The sequence below is a fragment of the Lottia gigantea genome (assembly GCF_000327385.1).
Source record: "Lottia gigantea unplaced genomic scaffold LOTGIsca_29, whole genome shotgun sequence".
NCBI lineage: Eukaryota > Metazoa > Mollusca > Gastropoda > Lottiidae > Lottia > Lottia gigantea.
In genome coordinates, this window is record NW_008708943.1 from 2,556,630 (window position 1) to 2,578,817 (window position 22,188).

The 22,188-nt window shown below is 32.4% G+C and overlaps 3 protein-coding genes across 3 annotated transcripts; 1 reads left to right on the forward strand and 2 right to left on the reverse strand.

The window, feature by feature from the left end:
* Window positions 1–1,959: 1,959 nt before the first annotated feature.
* LOTGIDRAFT_215869 (hypothetical protein) lies at window positions 1,960–5,314 on the forward strand (the record flags this gene model as incomplete). Its single annotated transcript, XM_009056926.1, has 2 exons — window positions 1,960–2,305; window positions 3,407–5,314. 2 exons carry the CDS (start codon window positions 1,960–1,962, stop codon window positions 4,714–4,716), a joined length of 1,656 nt encoding a protein of 551 aa, XP_009055174.1. The 3' UTR covers window positions 4,717–5,314.
* Window positions 5,315–12,828: 7,514 nt separating this feature from the next.
* Window positions 12,829–13,980, reverse strand: LOTGIDRAFT_118823 (hypothetical protein; the record flags this gene model as incomplete). Its single annotated transcript, XM_009056927.1, has 1 exon — window positions 12,829–13,980. The coding sequence occupies one exon, from the start codon at window positions 13,978–13,980 to the stop codon at window positions 12,829–12,831; it is 1,152 nt and encodes a 383-aa protein (XP_009055175.1).
* Window positions 13,981–19,195: 5,215 nt separating this feature from the next.
* On the reverse strand, window positions 19,196–22,051 carry LOTGIDRAFT_232563 (hypothetical protein; the record flags this gene model as incomplete). The annotated part of the gene is made up of 4 exons (XM_009056928.1): window positions 19,196–19,257; window positions 19,532–19,816; window positions 19,952–20,051; window positions 21,986–22,051. 3 exons carry the CDS (start codon window positions 22,049–22,051, stop codon window positions 19,533–19,535), a joined length of 450 nt encoding a protein of 149 aa, XP_009055176.1. The 3' UTR covers window positions 19,196–19,257; window position 19,532.
* Window positions 22,052–22,188: the final 137 nt, after the last annotated feature.

Below are 22,188 nucleotides of genomic sequence, written 5' to 3' on the forward strand. Positions count from 1 at the left end.
GTATAGAAGCGCACCTTCTATAATACCCAATACTCCACTGAAAATGTTATATTTGGTGTTAGATGATAATATTACAATTGATCCGGCTTGATAACAATTTGTCTTTCTGTCTTCTACAATTGTTGATTTACGCTTTCATGACGAAACCGATAATTGCATGGAATAAAAAATATTTGGGGGTAGTGACGTGCCATATCCATCTCGTAAGCTACTGTAAAAGTTCTTGCCATTCGGAGAAATATCTTGGGTGATGTATACATTGCAATATCGGGCACGGAAGCAGATTGCGTTTGGCACAATGAGCAATAATCTATGTCCTTATACTTATATTGGTATATTGTGTATAAAACATAATTTTCGAACGCCATCACAAAATCCTAACGAATTTTAAAGGTTTACATTTTAAACAGTGTTTATGTTTTAAAAATTAACGGCAAGATACTTTAAATTAAATCAAGATAATTGAGACCAGATAATGTGATATGTTTTCAGTTAGCTGTCAGTAATTTGTTACGACCTGAACCTTATATAAGCTAACCAAGACAGAAGGTTATGGATATATAAATATCAAACTGATAATTATCTCATCGAATTATTTCACTCGGAAAGATAACTTTATTTCGCTGACACACTGATTATACACAATTGATAAAATACTCATATTTACATCCTGATTTCTATTTGCCTACTTTTTGTAGCCTACGTGAGCTTGACTATTTCTTTTGACTGATTTTTTTGGTCATTAGTAAAATCTCACGGTAATGATCCTTGAATCAACTGTTTGCAGTCCTAACGTCTGTCTGACGGAAGGAAGTTTCATTGAAATTTTCCTGAAAGTTCTACCTGTTAAAGCGTTATTTAAAAAAAAAAAAAATTATGACCGCGGTAAATTAGGCTGTAAACAATTCTTTTTAGAGGGAGGGGGGGGGGGCATTTGCCACTGTTCCCCCCTCTGACGACGCCCTGAAGGAAAGGGGGACGATCTTCTATATATAGCAACCCCTTTTCACTATTTAAGGGTTATGTCCCTTTTATGATTAACTTTTAATCCAACTACTACGACTACCAACAACTACCTAGAGCATCCGCTGGAAGCGAACGTTTACTTGTCTTCGATCGCCAACCAACCTTTATGATTAACTTTTCAAATTGCTTTGATATGGTTTGTTTATCTGATTTTAATGAGTTATAAAGAGGCATTTTACTGTTCATCAAAGTATCGTATCACTAATACGGTTTTGAGATGATCTTATTCCCTCAAAGAAATAATTAAAATGGGTGTGGACACGATGCCTTTTAAAGCGATACATATAATTATAATATACAATCCCTTTAACGGTATATTTTGGGGATATGGCCTACAATATATAGTATATATGCGTAAAACTTTGATTTTATAATCATATCCGGTTTGACCCTGCTTTATTGTATTACCCAATAAGAACCTTTCATTACACAATATCCTTTATATAGCCCCGATCACTTCAATTTATAAATATAGATTTCAAGTCAGTTATGATTCTATTTGATAAATGTAGAATACTGGCCATTAATTTCGAAACATTCCATAGAAATTACATTTTATAAGAGGAGAATTTTTCCTGGTTTGAAATTTCAAAAAAACAGTAAGGCTATTATTGTTATGAAGTAAAACGTGTGAATTGTATTGCAGGCTTTTTAATTATGTAAGGCGATTTGAATTTTATAACCATAAATGTTTTTGGCTGGATTATTTTCCTTGACTTCTGTGTTTCCGTAATTAGTGAACAATAATTTGAGAGGCGTTGTTTAGTGATTAGTAACCGAGTGTTAATTAGATCAACTTAAATTAATTAATCATTTCCGTCAAATATTTTATTACTGTTGTCACACTATTGACTGCTTTATTCAATAGCGTCTTGTTATTCTCGACTAATCACCTGACGGAAAAGGGGAGGTAATTTTTGTGTCGAAATAACAATGGCGGCTGTGCAAGCCCGAGGACTTTACCAATTCGATGGAGACGCCTCAAATGGCGAAATATCTTTCTTGGCAGATGAAATTTTGACTATAGTTCGACAGGATATTGGAGAAGGATGGTGGGAAGCAAGAAAAGAAACTGGCGAGCAAGGCCTAATCCCCGAAACTTACGTCGAACTTCTGTCGATTCCCGAGCCTCAATTTCCACCGCCACCTCCCCCCAACTTTCCTGTCGATTTACCAGTTCAAACTCCGACTTATAACAATGTGAACCACGGAGACGGTCAAACCGAGGATTGGGATGATGAATGGGACGATGATGATGACCAATCCAGCAACAGTACAGGTAAAAAAAACTTTGTTTTTATTGCGCATTTTGATCATTAGTGATTGACACTGCAGTAATTTCCATTGGGAGTACTTTTGACAGTTCAGCTGACACTATTTTTAGGTCAAATCAAACTTATCTCAACTTTCATTTTTCTCTTCATATCAAAGTCCTCCACTTTTTGATCAAAAGAAATCAAAGATCTACATTAGAGTTTGATTTCAGATCTTTTACTTTGGTTGACTAATTTGGTTTCAAATTTTGATTGAAAGTAAAGTAGGTCAAAAGATTTGGCAACTATCCTCAGTTATAAAAAGGTTACATATTTTTACTATCACTCATTCATGGTAAAGTTAGCCTCGCCCTAAATAATTTACCAGAGTAAATGAATATGTCTGTTTAGAATTAGGTAATGTTTATTTAAACCACTGAGTCTAGAATAGTGTTACTACTAAGAATCCAATTCATCTTTTTAGCTGTACATTAAAAATAATTGTAATTCTTGTGGAATTTCGGAATTTCAAGTAAAAAAAATCCTTTCATTTGATTAATAGATATAGATTAACAGAATGGTAGCTCCTCAAGCAGATATTTTGTCAATGCTGTTGATTTGGCTTATTATTAAAAGTTCGATTTGGGTTTGATACCTGAATTCTGCCTGCTTTAAAGTATTGGCCACTATATTTAACCTAATTAGAGGTTTATAAGTATTGTATACTTTAACAATGCTATTATTAGTTAGATATGGTACAGTAGCCTATGTTATACATGAAAAATATAATTGTTTAATTTAAACAAAAAAACTTGTAAGTTAATCAGGAAAGTCAAATATTTAAAACTTGCATACTTTTGTGAGTGAAAGTTTTCCACAGTTTTACAGTTGATCATATTAAAGATGGTTGGATCTGCTTTAAGAAATGATTTGCTGAACTGCCTGCCAAATTTATACCAACCAAAATATTTTTTTTTATGGCCTAAAATTTGTAGGCTTTTGATTTTGTGGCAGCATCAACCGAATGATTTAAATGAACTGAAGCTTGGAATTTTGACTCAGTAGTCAGTAAGACTTTTGTAATGTAATGTAACTTGTTATTTCAGATTACCAATCCTCTCTACCAGCTAAGCAGTCCTATAATAACAACAATGAACCTCAAGGAACTGGAAACTTTGGTCTGTCAGCACCTAAACGAGAGCGCAAACAAATATCTCCCACATCAGATATGTCTAAATATGGCACAGTCAAAAGCAGTTTCAATAGATTCTCACATTTCGTGAAGTTGGGAGGAGATGCGTATATCATGGGTCAAGTCAACCATGAAGTTCGTGAAACAGACTTGATTAAAATTATAGAAACAAATGATGGACCTGAATGGACTCCACTTCAAAGTCCTTACACCTGTACAGTTTCTTCACCTAAAAAGGAATCAAAGATGAAAGGACTTAAAAGTTTTATTACCTATCATTTGACTCCATCTTTTAGTAATATTCAAGTGAGTCGAAGATACAAACATTTTGATTGGTTACATGAGAGATTAGTGGAGAAGTTTATTTGTATACCGATACCAGCATTGCCCGATAAACAAATCTCTGGTCGTTACGAAGAAGATTTTATTCAGGAAAGGATGAGAATGCTACAGCAGTGGATTGATAGAATGGTGAGACATCCTGTTATAGCTCATTCAGACGTCATGCTTCATTTCTTGACCTGTACAAATGATAAAAAATGGAAAGAGGGAAAGCGAAAAGCAGAGAAAGATCCGTATTTGGCTGGAAAGTTTTTCTTGTGTTTACAAACCCCTCCCCATTCTTGTGATATGAAAGCTGTTGAAGCACAAATGGAAGTTTTTTGTCGGTTTGTTATGAACATGAATGAGAACTGTAAATCGATAATTGCCATTAATAATGACTTTAGTAAAAAACACATGGGGCCTTTTAAAAGAGAATTTCAAAAAATAGGACATTCTTATAAAAATTTGTCAACCACATTTGCTCTGGAAGAAGGAGCCTATTCTTTGCAGCTAACCAAGGCCATTGATTTCATGGGTGATTCTTATTGTTCAATTGGTGATATGTTTGAAAAGCAGCCCCCTAAAGACCTTTTCCCTTTGATTGAGTCCTTATCCGAATATCGCGGAATCCTGCAAACCTATCCTGATGTGTTAAAAGTTCATGAGGGGGCAGTGGGAAAAACTAAGGACTGTTTGAAATTACAAGAAGAAGGAAAGATGACGGATGGAGAGGTTCAAAATGTGATGCAACGGGCAGATACAATTTCTTTTGGAACTTTAGCAGAGATGCATAATTTTCACCATGAACGTGTTAAGGACTATAAGGATATGATGCAAAATTATCTGAAATCACAAATTGAATTCTATAAACAAATTACGAGTAAATTGGAGGCTTCACTTGCCATGTTTGACAACGCATAGACTTCAGGTAAAAACTTTTTCAAAGTGTCAGTCAAAACAGTTTATGTCATACAATACCGGTATGTCTATTATTAGTTTTTTCTCTGAACATGAAGTATATCTTTAATATTCATGCAGGTTAGACAGAAGTCTTTTCAATCACACTATACTTTTGGGCTGATATTATGATTGTTATCCTTAAGTTTATGGATTTAACTGCCATATTGCAGTCAATTCATGACAATTTAATGTTCACTGTGAACTTATATGGTATTTTTATTACTGATTTAAAACAAATTGTAGAATATGTTAAATTTTTGCAAATGTGTGTGCAAATATGGCAACTACTAATTTTCTATGATTCAGAAAATATGTAAAGGTTTTTGTGACATAAAATGTGTGCTATGAAACAATGGCTATGGAATTACTAGATTACATTTTTTACTAGATTATAATTGTTTTGCAATTTTTTAGCAGCACAAATTACTAAATATATTTTGTTTGTTTTGTTATTAATGGAAATATAAGAATACTGTTATTATTATATGATTTATAAATTTAGTGTATATTTTGTTAATATTTGAATTATTTAAGACTTTGATAAAGCTTCAATTTCATCTATTTCTAATCTAATTTATTTTGATCCAGCATGCCAAAATATTTCTTTTGATCCAATATGATTTAAATGGATTCAATACTCTTATCTGTCCCTGTATCAGCTTTTTATGGTTTGTTTATAACAAATAAAAATTTGTATTCATATTTAAGAAACAAAATGTATGCGGAATAATCGTGTTGATGTCTAGAATATTTATTACTTAAATCTGTAATAGAAAGATATATTGAAGAGATAATAACAAACAAGAACTACATGCTTTATTTTGATTCGGGTCCATGATATTTCTTCCTAAAGAGATGACATTACTTGAATTAGGTGTCAATTTTCTGAGCAAATATTAAATGTGATAAAATATGGGAAAACTAAATAATTTTTCAAAAATACTGTATGTATTCACAGATAGCTGGTTGTTAAAGAGGGAGATAAGAGGACTGTTTCCCTTCAACTTTATGGATGAGATTATCTTATCAATATTATTATGTTATGTCAGATATTATACACGTATTATGTATTTGGTTATGATATATAACCTCTATAGAGCTATCTTTTCTTCATTACATTTATTCTATTTATGGTATATTTACAGGTGAATGCATGACTGTATGTACATTAACATGTTGCTACCTGATCTCTTATTATAAAGGAAAGTTTTGAATTATACTTCATCAGGTGTATCAGGTGCAGAACGTAGCTCAAATTTCTGAAATTTCTGCAGATAATTTTTGCTTAAATTTGACCAAAATTCTATTTCCTTATTTGTAAGCTTCTAGTGCCATTTTTTGAACCAAGGCTCTACGTCCTGACTAAGACTGTTTTAAAACAAATAAGACACTGTGCATAGTACACAAACTGATTACACACCTGACAACTGTTCATTACATATAAGCAGGTAATTTATTCAGTATTATTTAATACTAGCAATATTGTCAACAAGTAATATTCATATAAATAGCGGTGCATGTATTGAAATTGATCATGTTTTGATGTATAGTGAGATTTTATACCTAGATAAAGAATGAAGGTATACGCTCAATTATCTGCCTGAAAACGCCTGATTGATTTTATTCAATGGTTAAATACATGTAATGTTTGACTCTGTTGATACATGTACAGCAATTAATAGGATTTCGTTCAATAAGGATTTGTCAGAAAAGGGGCTTTTGAGAAGAGGTTTCAGGGTTGTCTATAGAAAGGGCTTTTGAGGTGACCAGAGTTGCTATTTGAGATAGAAAGAGTTGAGGAAACAGGGTTTGCTCTATTGGGTTAAAAGCATACCATGTCTCAAAATGGACTCTTACAAACAATCAAAGAGATTAAGTCTTGTGGGGTTAACAGTTTTGGAAATAAAAATTGGAGTAATTGGGCGTTTTGTCTTATGAGAAAACATTTAAAAGGGAATACAGAGCCTATAAATAACATAAGAATTTTTGAAATATTGATACTATAATATTATAAAACTATATCTAAAATTACAAGTGTAGAAAGTACACATATAGAAATTGTTTTTATAACTTTGAGGATATGGTCTATTAATATTTATTAACAACTGGTATTTCAATTACATACAGTTTCTACAGTCTATGGTTAAATCTAATAGTTTAATATCTTACATGTAGAAAATATATGAAAAATAATTAAAAAAGAAGAAAGACAAGGGGGGTGGGGCATGATGTTTACTCTAGCATACCCAACTTAATCTTTCAATGATAGTTTTGATACATGAAAAATTATATCTGTTTGAGTAGAATTTGAATGCATTTCATATTTTTTAAAAGAGGACAAACTTTCACATCCATAGAATATTGTTGAGTATTTTGAAGATTAAGCAAATCCTGCCCTAGACTGAGAATAGGTAGATTAAAGTGTCTTAGTGTCAACTTTCACCCTTGAGGTCATGAATATAATATGACCATGAGTCACTGTGAACTGGATATTACCGACACCTTACCTATTATAAACTGTTTTTAGGTATATACTTGTATTTAACTTGACCTGTATGTCCTTAAGAGTAAGATAACTTTAGTTCAGGACATTCTTCAAAGTAATATATTAAATAATAATTCACAGTCCTATGGGTTCAAATCTCCCTCAAAGTAAGAAAAATTCTGATGCCACTGCCAGTGCAGAGAGTTGGTCCCAGTTGTTTTAACTGTTCTCACCCATAAAAGGATACATTTTGACAAAGATAAATTTATGACTGTGATATTGTGATTATATTATGTTGATATTAACAACAGTTAATTATGAGATAAACTTGTACAGTAACTTGTGTAATGTGGACTTGTACAGTCACCTGTATAAAGTTTTATAAATTTCATCAAATCAACAAAATTCACCTCTATTCAACAATAATTTTGACTGACCTGTAGCAATAATTAAGATTAAAGAACTTAGTATAGCACTCATTACTGCTCTAATGTAAGCATTCACTAGCACTTTACAAATACATTTCTATATAAGTTATCAATGGTTATCACCAAGTGATGTTAGATTCAAGGGAAATTGTCTATTATATTTTTCACTTGTTTTGACTTTAATTGTTCTCAAATTTGTTATTTGATACATATACTTCAATATTCTGTGACTTCTATGTTTTTATGTGATATATACATGTATATTGTTTAAAACATATTGGAGACAAAAAGATAGCTTATGGCATAAATCTTAAATAGAAACAAAATATTAGAACGCTAAAATCATCTTAAATTAAGTTTTCGAGAAAAAGGCCTAAGAATGAAAAATTTAAACTGAAAATTAGAAATTGGTCAAATCAATGGCATCCTCAGAATATTTATTAGGGGGGGGGTGGGGGGGGTCATAGGTAAATAAATTTTGAAAATTTGATCTGGAAATGATACATTCTGAATTAATATGTAAAGGTTATTTTTGAAATAAATCTAAGCAGTTACTTCAACATTATAGCATTTAGAAAACTGCTCAAAATTTCCAATTTTCCATTTTTCCTGGAGAGATCAAGTGACTTCCATTTGCCCCTGTGTGCAGACGTCCTTCTGTATAATGGCATGTTTTGGTAATTAAATGGCCTGGTATAGAAGTGCAGTATATCTACATGTAGCAATGTAAATTGTTTTGTTGATGTGTTTATTCATGTATATTATATTATAATAATTATTACTTTTTGTATATATTAAAATTTATTTCTATTTCCTTATTATTCGAAAGTTAAAATCTGATCTTTTTCTCAAAAAAGTTGAAAGAATCCAATCAAATTGCTGCATTCTGTGATATAAGAACAGTGGCTATAGTAGAACGAAGTTAGTAATACCTTGACCGATTGTTTAGAAGATGGAGTTTGTCGTAAGTGGAATTTTACATTGAGAAAAACCACACTCGTAACACAATTGATTGTAAGATTTATTGTGAAACTGCATCCAGAACACTTCAAATTAGTTAGTGTTGCTGCCTGTGGTGATTGATTTTGTTAAGAATATAATTGCTGATTCCTGGAATAAATGAACAGAATAGTCTATGAAAGTTCTCTGGACAAAATGTATTGTCTGGGAACTTGAATAAGAACAATTGTTCTTTTCATACTTAGAAATGGTTTTATATGTATATAGTTTACAGACAATAGGTAGCTGAAATGAAGCTCTATCAGCTGATAGTGTGAATAACTAAATGATATAATATCAACAAACATGTTAATTCAACATGAAATCAACATTGTATTTTGTGATAAACTTGGAATTATCTGAATTCATAATGATACTTGAATATAAAGCAAAGAATTGTAGGACCATAGCATAAAGCTCGAGAAAGCCAAAATATAATAGGTATAATCAGTTTTTTTTGTGGAAATTGGAAAAATTCAGCTTAATCCAGAGTTTTTGTTGACATAGTTGAGGAAGCTGCAATGCTACAGATTTTTTTAGCTACTTCACAATTCACAATTATCTCAATTCACATGTTATCCCTCAATTCCTAAATTTGTATTTATCTGTATAATGATGACAAATTAAAAACTAATAATAAGTGAATTAGTGTAATATGAAGTAGGCGGTAGGGGAAAAGAAAGATGTAATTGTTCTTTGTTTTAACTTGTCACTATCTTATATACTTGACCTTCAATCTATGACAGGCAAGTGTTTAGCCTGCACTTAATTGTAAGAGAGGTTATTTCGTTTAACAACATGTTTCTTTTCTTGAGAAGTCATAGACCTTTTGGCCTTTTGAGCACTGGAGGTCATACTTAAAGAGCATAATAATTTGACTGATATGCGCATAATTTGACTATACGTATAAAATGTAGGTCTGTAGGTTAGTTTGATCAATACCTGTATATATACTGTACAGTTAAACAGTAATAGTATTTATAGGTGTGGTTTGTAATTAATTAAGACATCTACTGTAATTAAAATCTAATGATGATATCAAACTAATTAATATTTCGCATTAACTGACAGAAAAAAAAAATTTTCTTGAGTTAAATACCTAAAATGAAAAACAAAATTGGGTGTGACTTGACACAGTGAGAATAGGATAGTTTTCTTACGTGATAATTTATAATAGTTTGTATAACAATGGATGCACAAAACTTTTGCAACAATAGAAAATATACTATTATGAAGCTCAATTTAATAGACAGGCAGCTCAGCTTATATTTAAGCAGACAATTTTCTTTCTTAATTAAACTGATTTTGAGATACAAAAATATCCGAGAGTGGCAAAATGGTTGCAGATATATCATCATTTGGTAATAGAACAGAGAACATGTCTTTTTTTGTCAGAAGCACTAATCACAGTACTCATATAAGTGGGCATCACATTGAACGGAAATAAGGCGTTCAGAGTTTTACTGATAATTTGATTGTTCTAACCCATTTCTGATTGTCTGAGTTTCTCTGATAGCATGACAATACTGTGTAATATTCTTTCATAATAATTTTCTAAATTGCTCACACAAGGTGATAAGTTTATTATAGATATATCTTCACCTTTCACCCCTTCAATCATAACTTCCTGATTATGATAAATGATAATATACACTCTTAATGTTTAAATAAACACTATTGATAATATACTCTAATATTACCTAGCAAGAACAAGTCTCTACTTATCTTATCATGGATATTTGAAAATTAAAATTTAGTTTTACGTCTTACTTTAATAGCAGTGCTATTGAGCTAATAGAAAAGCAAATGCCAAGTAGTGTGCAAAGTGAGAAATTTGCAAAGACAGCAGTATAAGTCTTTTTTTTTTTATATACAATCTGTAGCACACAGGGCCTTGGTTTATTTCCTTTATCCATGTTATCCCCTCAGACAGGAAAAATCTGAAAGTATTATCTTGATTTATGCTGGAATTTTACCCTGTACCCATTCTAAAGCAATAATAATTTTATTAATCAATATTAATGAAATTCATTGAAAGTAATTTCAAAACAGGTCATCACATTTGACAAGACCTGCATAGCCCAAAATAAATTACATTTCAATAAACTTTTGACTAATTGACATTGGAGACATCAAAGATGACCTTAACCCTTGTCAATTAAAGAGGAAAGGATGACTGTATAATTGACCTGAGATAGCCCAACTGACCTCAAGTCATTGAATGTAAGATTCAGGAAAACAATCTGGACTTGGTATGGGTCACTGATACTCAAATATCTATCTCATGTATTTCCTGCACATTTGGCTTACAAAGACATTTAGCCATAACAGTGATATTTGCATACTCTTTCTTCTATTTCCAACTGTCCTAGAAGAGTAAGAAGCAGGGTTGAATTGTTCAAGGGCATTGATAAATAAAATATCAATATAAAATGAATAGTTATATATTTAAATGGATTTTATTTTCATCATGTGCTTGTAATGTAATTGTCTAAATAAACAGTCCTTGTTACAAAATTCCATAACAAACAGTTGATCATTCTTTAGTTATTAAAGCCTTTACACTGTGATTTTAGTGTGTACCGGATCATTACGAGAATTGACAAGAGGTCTTCTAGTCTACCGGTGTGTGTTGGGGACATAGCTTCTATTAGCAACATTCCTATATACCAACCAACCTCTGTTTTTCCTGTAATTAAGCTTACTGAAAAACTTTGACCACGTTTGATGAAAGAATGGCAAAAACCAAGTAATTGGTATGAGTGTTATTTGCAACAGTGTCATCATGTAGTTAATATATCTGGAATAAAGGGTACTACAGATGTCTGACACAAACTTAAAATTGTGTCTAAGAGTTTATGATTGCCTGTGTTGAATTCTTTCAAGCAAGTTTTAACAAAATATAACAATTCCATAACAAGAATGAAGTTTCAAAAAAACATTCAAATTGCCATTATTCACAATAAAATCTGTATCAGAATTAAAATGCTCTGCACAATAACAAGAATTTGCTGTCAGAAATTAAATAGTGGTTAATTAATGCATGAATTACAGATACAAAAGCGATTAAAGAATATCAAAATTGATCAGGGCCTAGTTTGCTGCTACTCTATTAATATAGCAAAAACATAGAAAATAAAAGCACTGATTATAACAAATAGCTCTTTATAATAACAACAACAAATTTTTCAAAACTGTGTTCAGAAAACAATTAATTCACTGAACAAAATATGAATAAAACTTTAATTTAATTTAGATTGTAGTTCTTTTCTATTCCAACCCTCAATATAAGTTTATAGATTTTCTACAAATTTTATCAAATGAGCAAATTGTATTATAAAATGAATAAAATCACCAGCTGTGACAAGCCAATAACAATTATTTTCTAACACATACAATATACAAAGCTCAAAATAATTGTTTTATATTACATATAAACATAATACACTGCAGTTTTTAAATTTAAATATCATTTCCTTTACCTTTTGAAATCATTCTATAATCTGAATCCTTGACACAATGGTCTTTAAAGGTGAGAGCACTTGAGCAGTCTTAGTCGTAGATTTTTTGTTGCCGATTATAGAGTCTTCAGTAAAATCTTGTGTGTGTCCGTGCTTTACCCTTAGGGAGATAATTTTTAAATATTTAGGGGGAAATGAGACACTTTTTAGTCTAGCATAAAAGTTTTTGGACAATCATATATAATAAGTCATTCTCTTCAGTTAGGATATATTTTCTGACAGGAAAAAGATTGCAGGGAAAATCATGAAATAGTACAGATTTATTGGGGGAAGGGGGGTAATGCAATCAATCAAGGATTCCGAAAGGGGTAATAGAAAGAAAAAGGTTGAAAATCCATCCACTAGTGTCTCAAATTCCATTTAGAGGTAATATATAATGATATAATGTAAAATTACGGAAACCAAAACAATGTTAAATAAAAATGTTATTCTTAAAATAACTATAGACTAAAAGTGGTGTTAAGAAGCTTTATAACAAACTTCTTTGTCTATATACAGGTATTCTAATATTGCCACTTTCAGCTAATTCATGTAGTATTTGTTTATATTTTATATGGAGATGTTAGTAAAGGGATATAATTCTCTTTAATTGAGTTCAATCAAATGTAGCACTAAAGGTACAGGTTTTATACACACATATTTAACTATTATAATCTGGTCCAGGCATGAATTTATCTGGACTATAATCCACATCATTACTTGCATCTAAAGTATGAACATGTGACATAATCTGCATAATATGTTCTAAACTTTCATTGCCACTACCTAACCCACTGTCGCTAAATGGGGCTGATAAGGCAGGATTACTGTGGGCACTTGATATGGTACCACTATCTGGTAGAGGCAGTCCCTTACTTCTCAAAAACTCTTCAAAATGTGGGTAATTATCTTGAGGAATAAAGGGGCTCATCTCTGCTAGAAGATATATTCTGTTAGGTCCATACAGGTCATAAATTTTTTCACAAAATTCCTCAAATTCATTTTTCGATTTCGTTAATTGTGGAAGATAAGATGCAAATTGTCGAAGTTCTTCAGAATTTAGTTTCTGATGTAGTTTTACCATGTAATCATGCAACAATTCTTGAAATATACTGCCAGTATCGCTTCCTCTTGTACTGGGATCACTGGGAACACGGCGACCATGACGACGAATAGAAGATGGCCTACTTGGATTCTGGTTCACATCATTTTGAGAAATAGGACGAAATGATGGACTGATGAATGGAGGATTAGCTGACCCTGTCGAGTTGCTACGAGAACTATCACCAGGATTGGATGTATCTATAATATCAATAGCAGCCTCCATATAAATCAACTGAAAACACACGTCAACCAAAGAACAGATTTCCTCTGCTATATGTTTACTATCAACATACAATACTGCCAGGTGACATAAAATAGTAGAACCATATTTTATAGCAAGAATATGCTGTGCATCATCCTTAATGTAACAAATGGCAGCTATTTCCTGCATAGAAATACGTAAAAATATGGGTAATTCTTCATTTCGAACTGGGATTATTTTAATGTTATTCACACTGAGACTAAACACAGAAAGTCGTTCACTGACATTATGATAGATAATATGACCATGTTGTTTTCCCATATCAATTAGTCTGAGTACATCAGTACGATTAGTGATATCAATGTGGGGATTAATGTCTTTCACAACTCCAGCAAAATGGCAGTATTTTTCAACATGACCGTCAATTAATTGCTGTGTTTTAACAATATTATAGTCTGTTACTTGGGAATCAGACCCAGATCCTCGAGTTGGACGTCTTTCATACATCTTAGAATCAGAATTAGGACTTCGACCAACTGAAAGTAGAATAGATTTTTATATATGTTACAGTTACAGTACTAAAATGTTACCGTCATACATTTGAATCAACTTAATAAATTTCTTCAAGTAGGTGTAGAACAGAAGTTGAGAACATCAAGTTGAAGAAGAAAAGTCAAGTAACTGGTTTCTGTTTTGATAACTTTGTGTCTTTGCCCTGCATACACCATCCTCCCACTCAAATTAGCCCGTTGCACAAATTATTCGACAATTTAAATATGGCCTCGTTGTGCGTAAGCGCTTTTGAATAAAGAGATTATGAGAAATTGACACAACATTACAACAAAATGTCAACATGAACGGTTGAAGAAGAGGTTCAAGAGGATGAATTCACCCACCTGATTTTAAAGCTCCATAAAACGGCTTCTTTTTGTTTCTAGGGTCGTCCTCCATTTTCTTGGATAAAACATCGTTCGATCTTGAGCTTTAACGAACGTAAACGAATTATTTGATCTCAAAACAGTCACATTAAGAATTTTGGATAGAATTTCGACTTTCTAACCAGTTTGACAAGTTAAATACTTCCGGTTCACTCAACGAGAGTTGCTTCCCTTCAATCAGTCATCGAAATCTAAAAACTGTAGTTATCTCCCTTCAACTGTTCATATAAGTGTCTTTTTTTTTTTTTTTAGATAAGATAGCCTATTGTTTCTCCACCACTTTTTCAATATTTTTAATTTTTTAAACTCAATCTGACGAATTATATTATGTTATTTTAAGAATTATGTACCTCTTATTGTACCTGTACAAATGTAATGTAATGAACTAATAAAGCTTTCATCTCTTGTGTTTTCATTATGCTCAGTTCACACCAACGGCGCTTTGATCGCGCTTTAAAGCGGCGTAAAAAGCGGTACCAAAGCGTAACAAAGCTCGACTAAAGCGCCAGGGTCGTGATAGATCGTTGGAAAGCTTTGAGCAAAGCTGGATATTCGGCAAGAGCGCCAAAAAATTTTAAACTGTTTAAAATTTTGGGCGCTCTGTCACGAATTGATTAAAGCGCCGAGAACGTATCAAAGCTTAACAAAGCGTAACAAAGTTCAGCAAAGCTTGACTCAAAGCATAGGAAAGCTTAACATAGCTTTATTCAAAGCGGGGACCCCAGTCTTCACGGTCTGTCATCACTTGATCAAAAGCGGCATGAAATCGGCCATTTCGAAATTTTCCAATGCGTAACAGAGCTTAGCAATGCACAACAGAGCTTGATAATCGTATCAGAGCGTGATTTAAAGCGTCATAACCGCATCAAAGCTTAATAAAGCTTATCAAAGCGTGATTTAAAGCGTAACAAGGCCTGATCAAATCGGGAAATAATTCGTTCCCAAAGCGTAACCAATTCGTATCAGAGCTTATCAGAGCGTAACATTACTTAGGAGATCGTGATATTTTTGGAAAAGTAAACAAAAAATGATGGCGCTTTGCTCGCCGATTTAAAGCGCAGCATTAGCCGTTGGTGTGAACTAGGCATTACCTCTTATCATTCTGTGCCAGAGAACGACGGGGAAATACGTCGAAACGTTGCATAAAACTTCAAACAGTGATTGTTGCTCCATAAAGCTGTGTCTATATGAATTTTATGTTGGTTATCTTTAGTTAAATATCTAGATGGAAACGTTTTTTGTGATATAAAAAGAGATACGTTCTTAGCCGATACGGCTACAAAATTGTTTAGACCTCGAGATATTTTGGATCAAATGAAATGATGCTTTTATGAAGTTCTTAAATCAAATTTCCCATTTCTTAGGTGTATTATCAAACACATTTTACAAAAAGAATTTGGAATGATAAATAGATTAATGAGAAAACACAAAAATATTCAACCCATAACGAATGCTTGGAGTGGTTCAAACCAGGTATCATTCTTCACCTAAAGTCCAGATGTAAATAGCCAACAGACCTCTGTGTGCTTTTAGAATCTAAAAGTTAATTCATTAGCCTATTGAAATGTGATAGAAAAATGTGGAAAACCAGAGTAATAATTTCATATATTACCTCACTATTTTATTGTTCGCAATTAATAAAAAACGTATTATTGACATCTGTACCCCGATATCGACCAATTTTTTCTCCTAGAATGGTTCAGGAATTCGGTTAATTTATTCTGGTAATGTGAATGGAGGTCAGAAAGCATAAATAATAACAATAGGGGAAAGAAACAGAAAATAATGAAACAGTTCTATATTTAGGTTATGCACGCGAACTTGAAAAGAACTGTATTAGGCTTTTATTAAAGGAGAACACCCAATTTACAACAATGACTTTGAAATTAAGTAACGTACTTAGCCTATATTTCCCCAATTAAAAAACAATGGGATGTTAAAGAATCATTGTCATATGCATTAATGAGTCGTTAGAAGCCCACCCTTCTAAGCCGTCTGTAAGGTTTAGATAGTGGTAACCTATATTATCTATATCTACTCCTCTTTGTCTTACAATTTGCCTTAAATTCGAAAAGTAACTTTATCTTGCTGTTCTCTTAATGCGCATGTAATATTTTTTTTAACAGATATTATAACAGAATGCACTAATCTTGGCAAATATACAAGGTTTCTACGTCTTAGTTTTATCCCTGACCGAATTTCTGCCCTATTATACAAGGTCTTTTCAATCGACGTTCATAGTCAATTTTAAATTTCGCGCGCATTAACTTTCATACTTATATAATAACTGTGGTATGGAATTATGGAGTTGTCTCATCTTTGAACATACATTGTGGTCCGATTCCTTCTTGGGAGAACAATATGATAATTTTTATTGTACATATGTTCTTATTACAAAAGAATGCAATATCTTTAATATTTTTAAAACTACGATTGTCCCGATCATTCAGGTCTACTCTCTCGCCTATTACTGCGGATAAATCATATAAAAGGGGTAAAAATCACAGATAGTGAAATAGAAATATTGATAAACCTACACGTAAAGAGCTATAAATAGTAGTGATAAAAACGTGAAGCTACACTCTCGATGACCCCCTCCCCTATCCTCACCCCACTTTTAACATATTATAATCCTTGATTTAACATTTTGTGGACTATATTGTGAAATTGCAATATGGATTTGGAAAACATAAGGAGAATATGACATATTCTTATAAACAATTTAAAGAATCTCCCATTTCGACCGATTTAAATTGCTCCAGGGTTGTGATTCTATGACTAAAAAACCATATTAAGCACCATTAGAATTATAACTTATAAATACGGCATGCTCTCCATTCGGGTGCACCTGATACCACTGTAATATTAGATAACCAACTCTTATATATATATATATATATATATATCATATAAGATATGATTTTTCTAGTCTTATGTAATGTTTCATGAAGACTGCTTTTCTATGGATTGCTATAAATTATGCGTGTAACATACATGTATTTTGGAAAATTGTAGTGATCTATTTAACGTACGATGGGCGTAACCCTTAAATATCAGTATCTAGCTTTAGAGGTCAAGTTACGTCAGTCATACAAATATCGAAGTTTGTTTTGTCACTGTCGATATGATGGCAGCTGATACCCAGGAAACACCAATTGACTTCCTTTTTAACCAATCAGAATTCAAGTACTTGTCAAGAATGATGTCATTCGTTCTACATGAGTGATAACATTTACTACAAACGCACTGCATCTGACCTCTTTATTACGCTGGTGTTTATTTCAAGACAGATTTTTTGCCCAAACATGTTTTCTAGTAATCAGTCATAGGCCTATCAATTTTTCATTTCTGTTCTGTTTTGTATTCATTATCCATTAGCATTAGACAATCTTAAACGCGCAGTATGCAAATTGTTCATTATCAAAAACGTTGTAAATTATACCTGAAAATATTTCTAAAACATGCTTTTTATATCTATAATATCTACCTCTGGTCGTAATACAACAGAGACCTTTATAATCTGATAAATCCAAAAAAAAACTAAGAAATATTTTATAAAACTACAGGAAATGTAAAAAATCGCTGTTAATTATTAGGTAGTTTTATGTATTTAGTGGAATGTATGTTGTACATTTTGTAGACCAGGTAAGTACCCAGATGAACACACATTTTTACTGTTTTTGGTCAAGTTTGAGAATTTGAATTTTATGTTCATTCTGAGAAGGAGGCCGACAATTCCTCAAAACAGTCGAATCAAATAGCTAAGCCTCCATGAATATTTTCGATTCCCTCCAAAGTCAAGAAATTAATTCTAATGTCTTGGACGGTATTTTGATTAGTAACCACTCGACTCACTTCTTTGTCCACTCATAGATATCTGTATATAAAAAAAAACACTTCATGGTAAAGTAAATATGTATTCAGATTAAGATGACCCACTTGGTAATCACCCTTCAAGCCAACTGTATCGATGTGATTGATGTAAAAATATACACTGTAATGATTTGTGTTGGTTTTTTATTAGCCAATAATCTGACTTTGTTGTGTCGTCTGCTATTGATCTGTTTGGCGCGAAAATTACCAGGGTAATTCATAACCTGCCTTCTTTTTTTTCATGTTGCCACGGCACCATGATTCTATTTTACTATTTCCGAGTAAAGTAGTCATGTACATCCAGATCTTAAGTACTAATGTTCGTTCTAGTACCGTCTGGATTCACCGGACTACATGTCGATTATGTTATTTCGCTATATCCAGGAATCATCCCGACTGCATTGACGAGGAAATTGACCGACTTCGACATGTTAATGTTTTTAGTAGGAAGTCAGATCGATTTTGAAGATAAATAGGACGGAGACAGCCGACCTAATTCAAATCAAATGTTTAATCTACATAACTTCCGGTATTTATCAGTTAATCTGTAGTTTCTCTAATCATTGACCTTATAGAGATCTGAAACACGGATATCAACAGGCTGGTCAATGGAAGTAGGATTATGGTTAACGACGGTTTAGCTATGCTGTAATGAATTCTGTAGGATGCAGAATGCTTCGAAAATTCCTCCAGGATACTAAGTTAAAGACAAAATTCCGATCCTAGTCCAATTCTTTCAGATACATGTATCTTACTGGAAAGGGTGGGCGCGTTAGAAGGATTACTGAAACCTGTATCCTACGTGCTCAAACGATAAAACGATAGGAGAGACTAACCATGTGTTGGATCTCTGAAATGTGTACAAATGTTATCGACTCTCCTGCAAATAAAAAGCAAAAGATAAGATAAATATTTTGTAAAAAATAAATATTTATTTCCATATTTCAAATATATAAATACTGCTGATTGGAATCTGAAAGTAAAATAATAAAAACTGCTATTAACTGTTTTGACTAAAAGATGAATATTCAAATCACATTAACTGTGTTGGCACACACCTTTCTGTCGCTTAATGTATTTCTATCAAACCAAACACAATATAATCAGATGGTATAACAGTGGTATTTCACATATGAAGCTCTCTTGCCCACCTGGCTAAATGTGTTAAGCACAAATACAGTTTTTTAAAAGTGTCACGATAATCCGATACCTCAATCACCCGGTTAGAGAAAATATCGTTCACGTACCTTATTTTTTACCCATCATACCAAGACCGCCCATCATACCGTAACCACCGAGCATACCGAGTCCACCATATCCCATCATGTAGGGGTTCATCATTCCCATCATACCTAAACCTCCCATACCCATCATGTAGGGGTTCATCATACCCATCATATAGGGGTTCATCATACCCATCATATAGGGGTCCATCATTCCTAAACCACCCATCATCAGGGGGTTACCAGCCAAGGCCATGGAGGCAAAGGCCAAACAGAGAACGACGGCAAAGATCTTGTTCATTTTGGTTTCTGGAAAATAGAATAATGTATTATATTATAGCTGTGAACTGAATTTCATTTGATCCAACGTTGTTTTCTTGTATTTTTACTCATTTAAGTTTGTATATCACAAGGCTATGGAATAATATAGGGTTGTCTACTTACCAGGTATAGCTGATGAAGCTGTGGTGTTGGTAGTAAGAAGGTTGTAAGAATTGTGATACTCTACCTTCATTAACACACCATATTTATACTCTTTTAAACTCTGTTACATCACCATTTTAATATAAAAATTTAATTAATCATTCCCCTCTAACGTCAAAAATGATATCTATGGTATTATGTAATTCATTAATCAGTTTTTAATTACATGTATCTAAAATCAAACCAAAAAGGAAGAAAGTATGAGTTTGTTATTAGATATACTTTTTCTGGACATGAAAATTCTGTCCTATATTAGCTTAAAAAATGAATTTCACAAATATCGGTAGTTACACACATTTTCTAATTTTCCATTCACTTTCTAATTTGAACTTTGAAATCACAGGATGGGAAAATATGCGTATGACAAAGTTCAAATTAGTAACTCTAAGTTATATCTTAACTTTCAGTATTTATATCTTAACTTTCAGTATTTATATCTCAACTTTCAGCCTTTATATCTCAACTTTCAGTATTTTTATCTAAACTTTCAGTATTTATATCTCAACTTTCAGTATTCATATCTCAACATTCAGTATTTATATCTCAACTTTCAATATTTACATCTTAACTTTCATTATCTATATCTTAATTTCAGTATTTATATCTAAACTTTCAGTATTTATATCTAAACTTTCAGTATTCATATCTCAACTTTCAGAATTTATATCTAAACTTTCAGTATTTATATCTCAACTTTCAGTATTCATATCTCAACATTCAGCATTATCCTCAAATCATAAGTCCTCAAATCATATTTAAACGTTTAGAAATGGCTTTAAATGTGAATGTGAATAATAACCTTTTGAAAGACTCGACTTATCAAGTCGCGGTAGAGATCGAAATGGACGTGAACTATGTTCGTGTTTGTTATTTCTATGCAAGAAGCATACGTAGTTTTGTACGTAGGGGCAATACCCTACCTCACTTTCGTTATCCATATCTCCTTTCAAGCTTTCATACTCTCATTGGACATTTTTATCCGCACTTCATACCTCATTCTAAGCATTTATTCTTCATAATTAGAATTCACATTTCTACTTTCAGTATTCATACACCCACTTTCAGCATTCATACTCAAACTTTCAGTATTCATATCCAAACTTTCAGCATTCATACCCAAACTTTCAGCATTCATACTCAAACTTTCAGTATTCATACTCAAACTTTCAGTATTTATAGCTAAACTTTCAGTATTCATAGCCAAACTTTCAGTATTCATAGCCAAACTTTCAGTATTCATAGCCAAACTTTCAGTATTCATAGCCAAACTTTCAGCATTCATAGCCAAACTTTCAGTATTCATAGCCAAACTTTCAGTATTCATAGCCAAACTTTCAGCATTCATAGCCAAACTTTCAGCATTCATACCCAAACTTTCAGTATTCATAGCCAAACTTTCAGTATTCATACCCAAACTTTCAGCATTCATAGCCAAACTTTCAGTATTCATATCCAAACTTTCAGTATTCATACTCAAACTTTCAGTATTTATAGCTAAACTTTCAGTATTCATAGCCAAACTTTCAGTATTCATAGCCAAACTTTCAGTATTCATAGCCAAACTTTCAGTATTCATAGCCAAACTTTCAGTATTCATAGCCAAACTTTCAGCATTCATAACCAAACTTTCAGTATTCATAGCCAAACTTTCAGTATTCATAGCCAAACTTTCAGCATTCATAGCCAAACTTTCAGCATTCATAGCCAAACTTTCAGTATTCATAGCCAAACTTTCAGTATTCATACCCAAACTTTCAGCATTCATAGCCAAACTTTCAGTATTCATATCCAAACTTTCAGTATTCATAGCCAAACTTTCAGTATTCATACCCAAACTTTCAGCATTCATAGCCAAACTTTCAGTATTCATATCCAAACTTTCAGTATTCATATCCAAACTTTCAGTATTCATAGCCAAACGTTCAGTATTCATACCCAAACTTTCAGCATTCATACCCCCATTTATAGTATAAGAGCCGTATGAAGCGCTCTTACCTTGCCTAAAGTTGAACTTTGGCTAAAGTCGATGTAAGTTATTAGGTCCTTCCTCTGAACGTGCATTTTAAGATTTATATAGTACGTAACTGATTACTGGAAATCACGATGTTTCCTTTTAACAGGCATATGAGAAAATGAAATAAAGTTTTAAGTCTAACGCTTAGATTACGCTTAAAGATTATGCTTATGCAGATGGACAA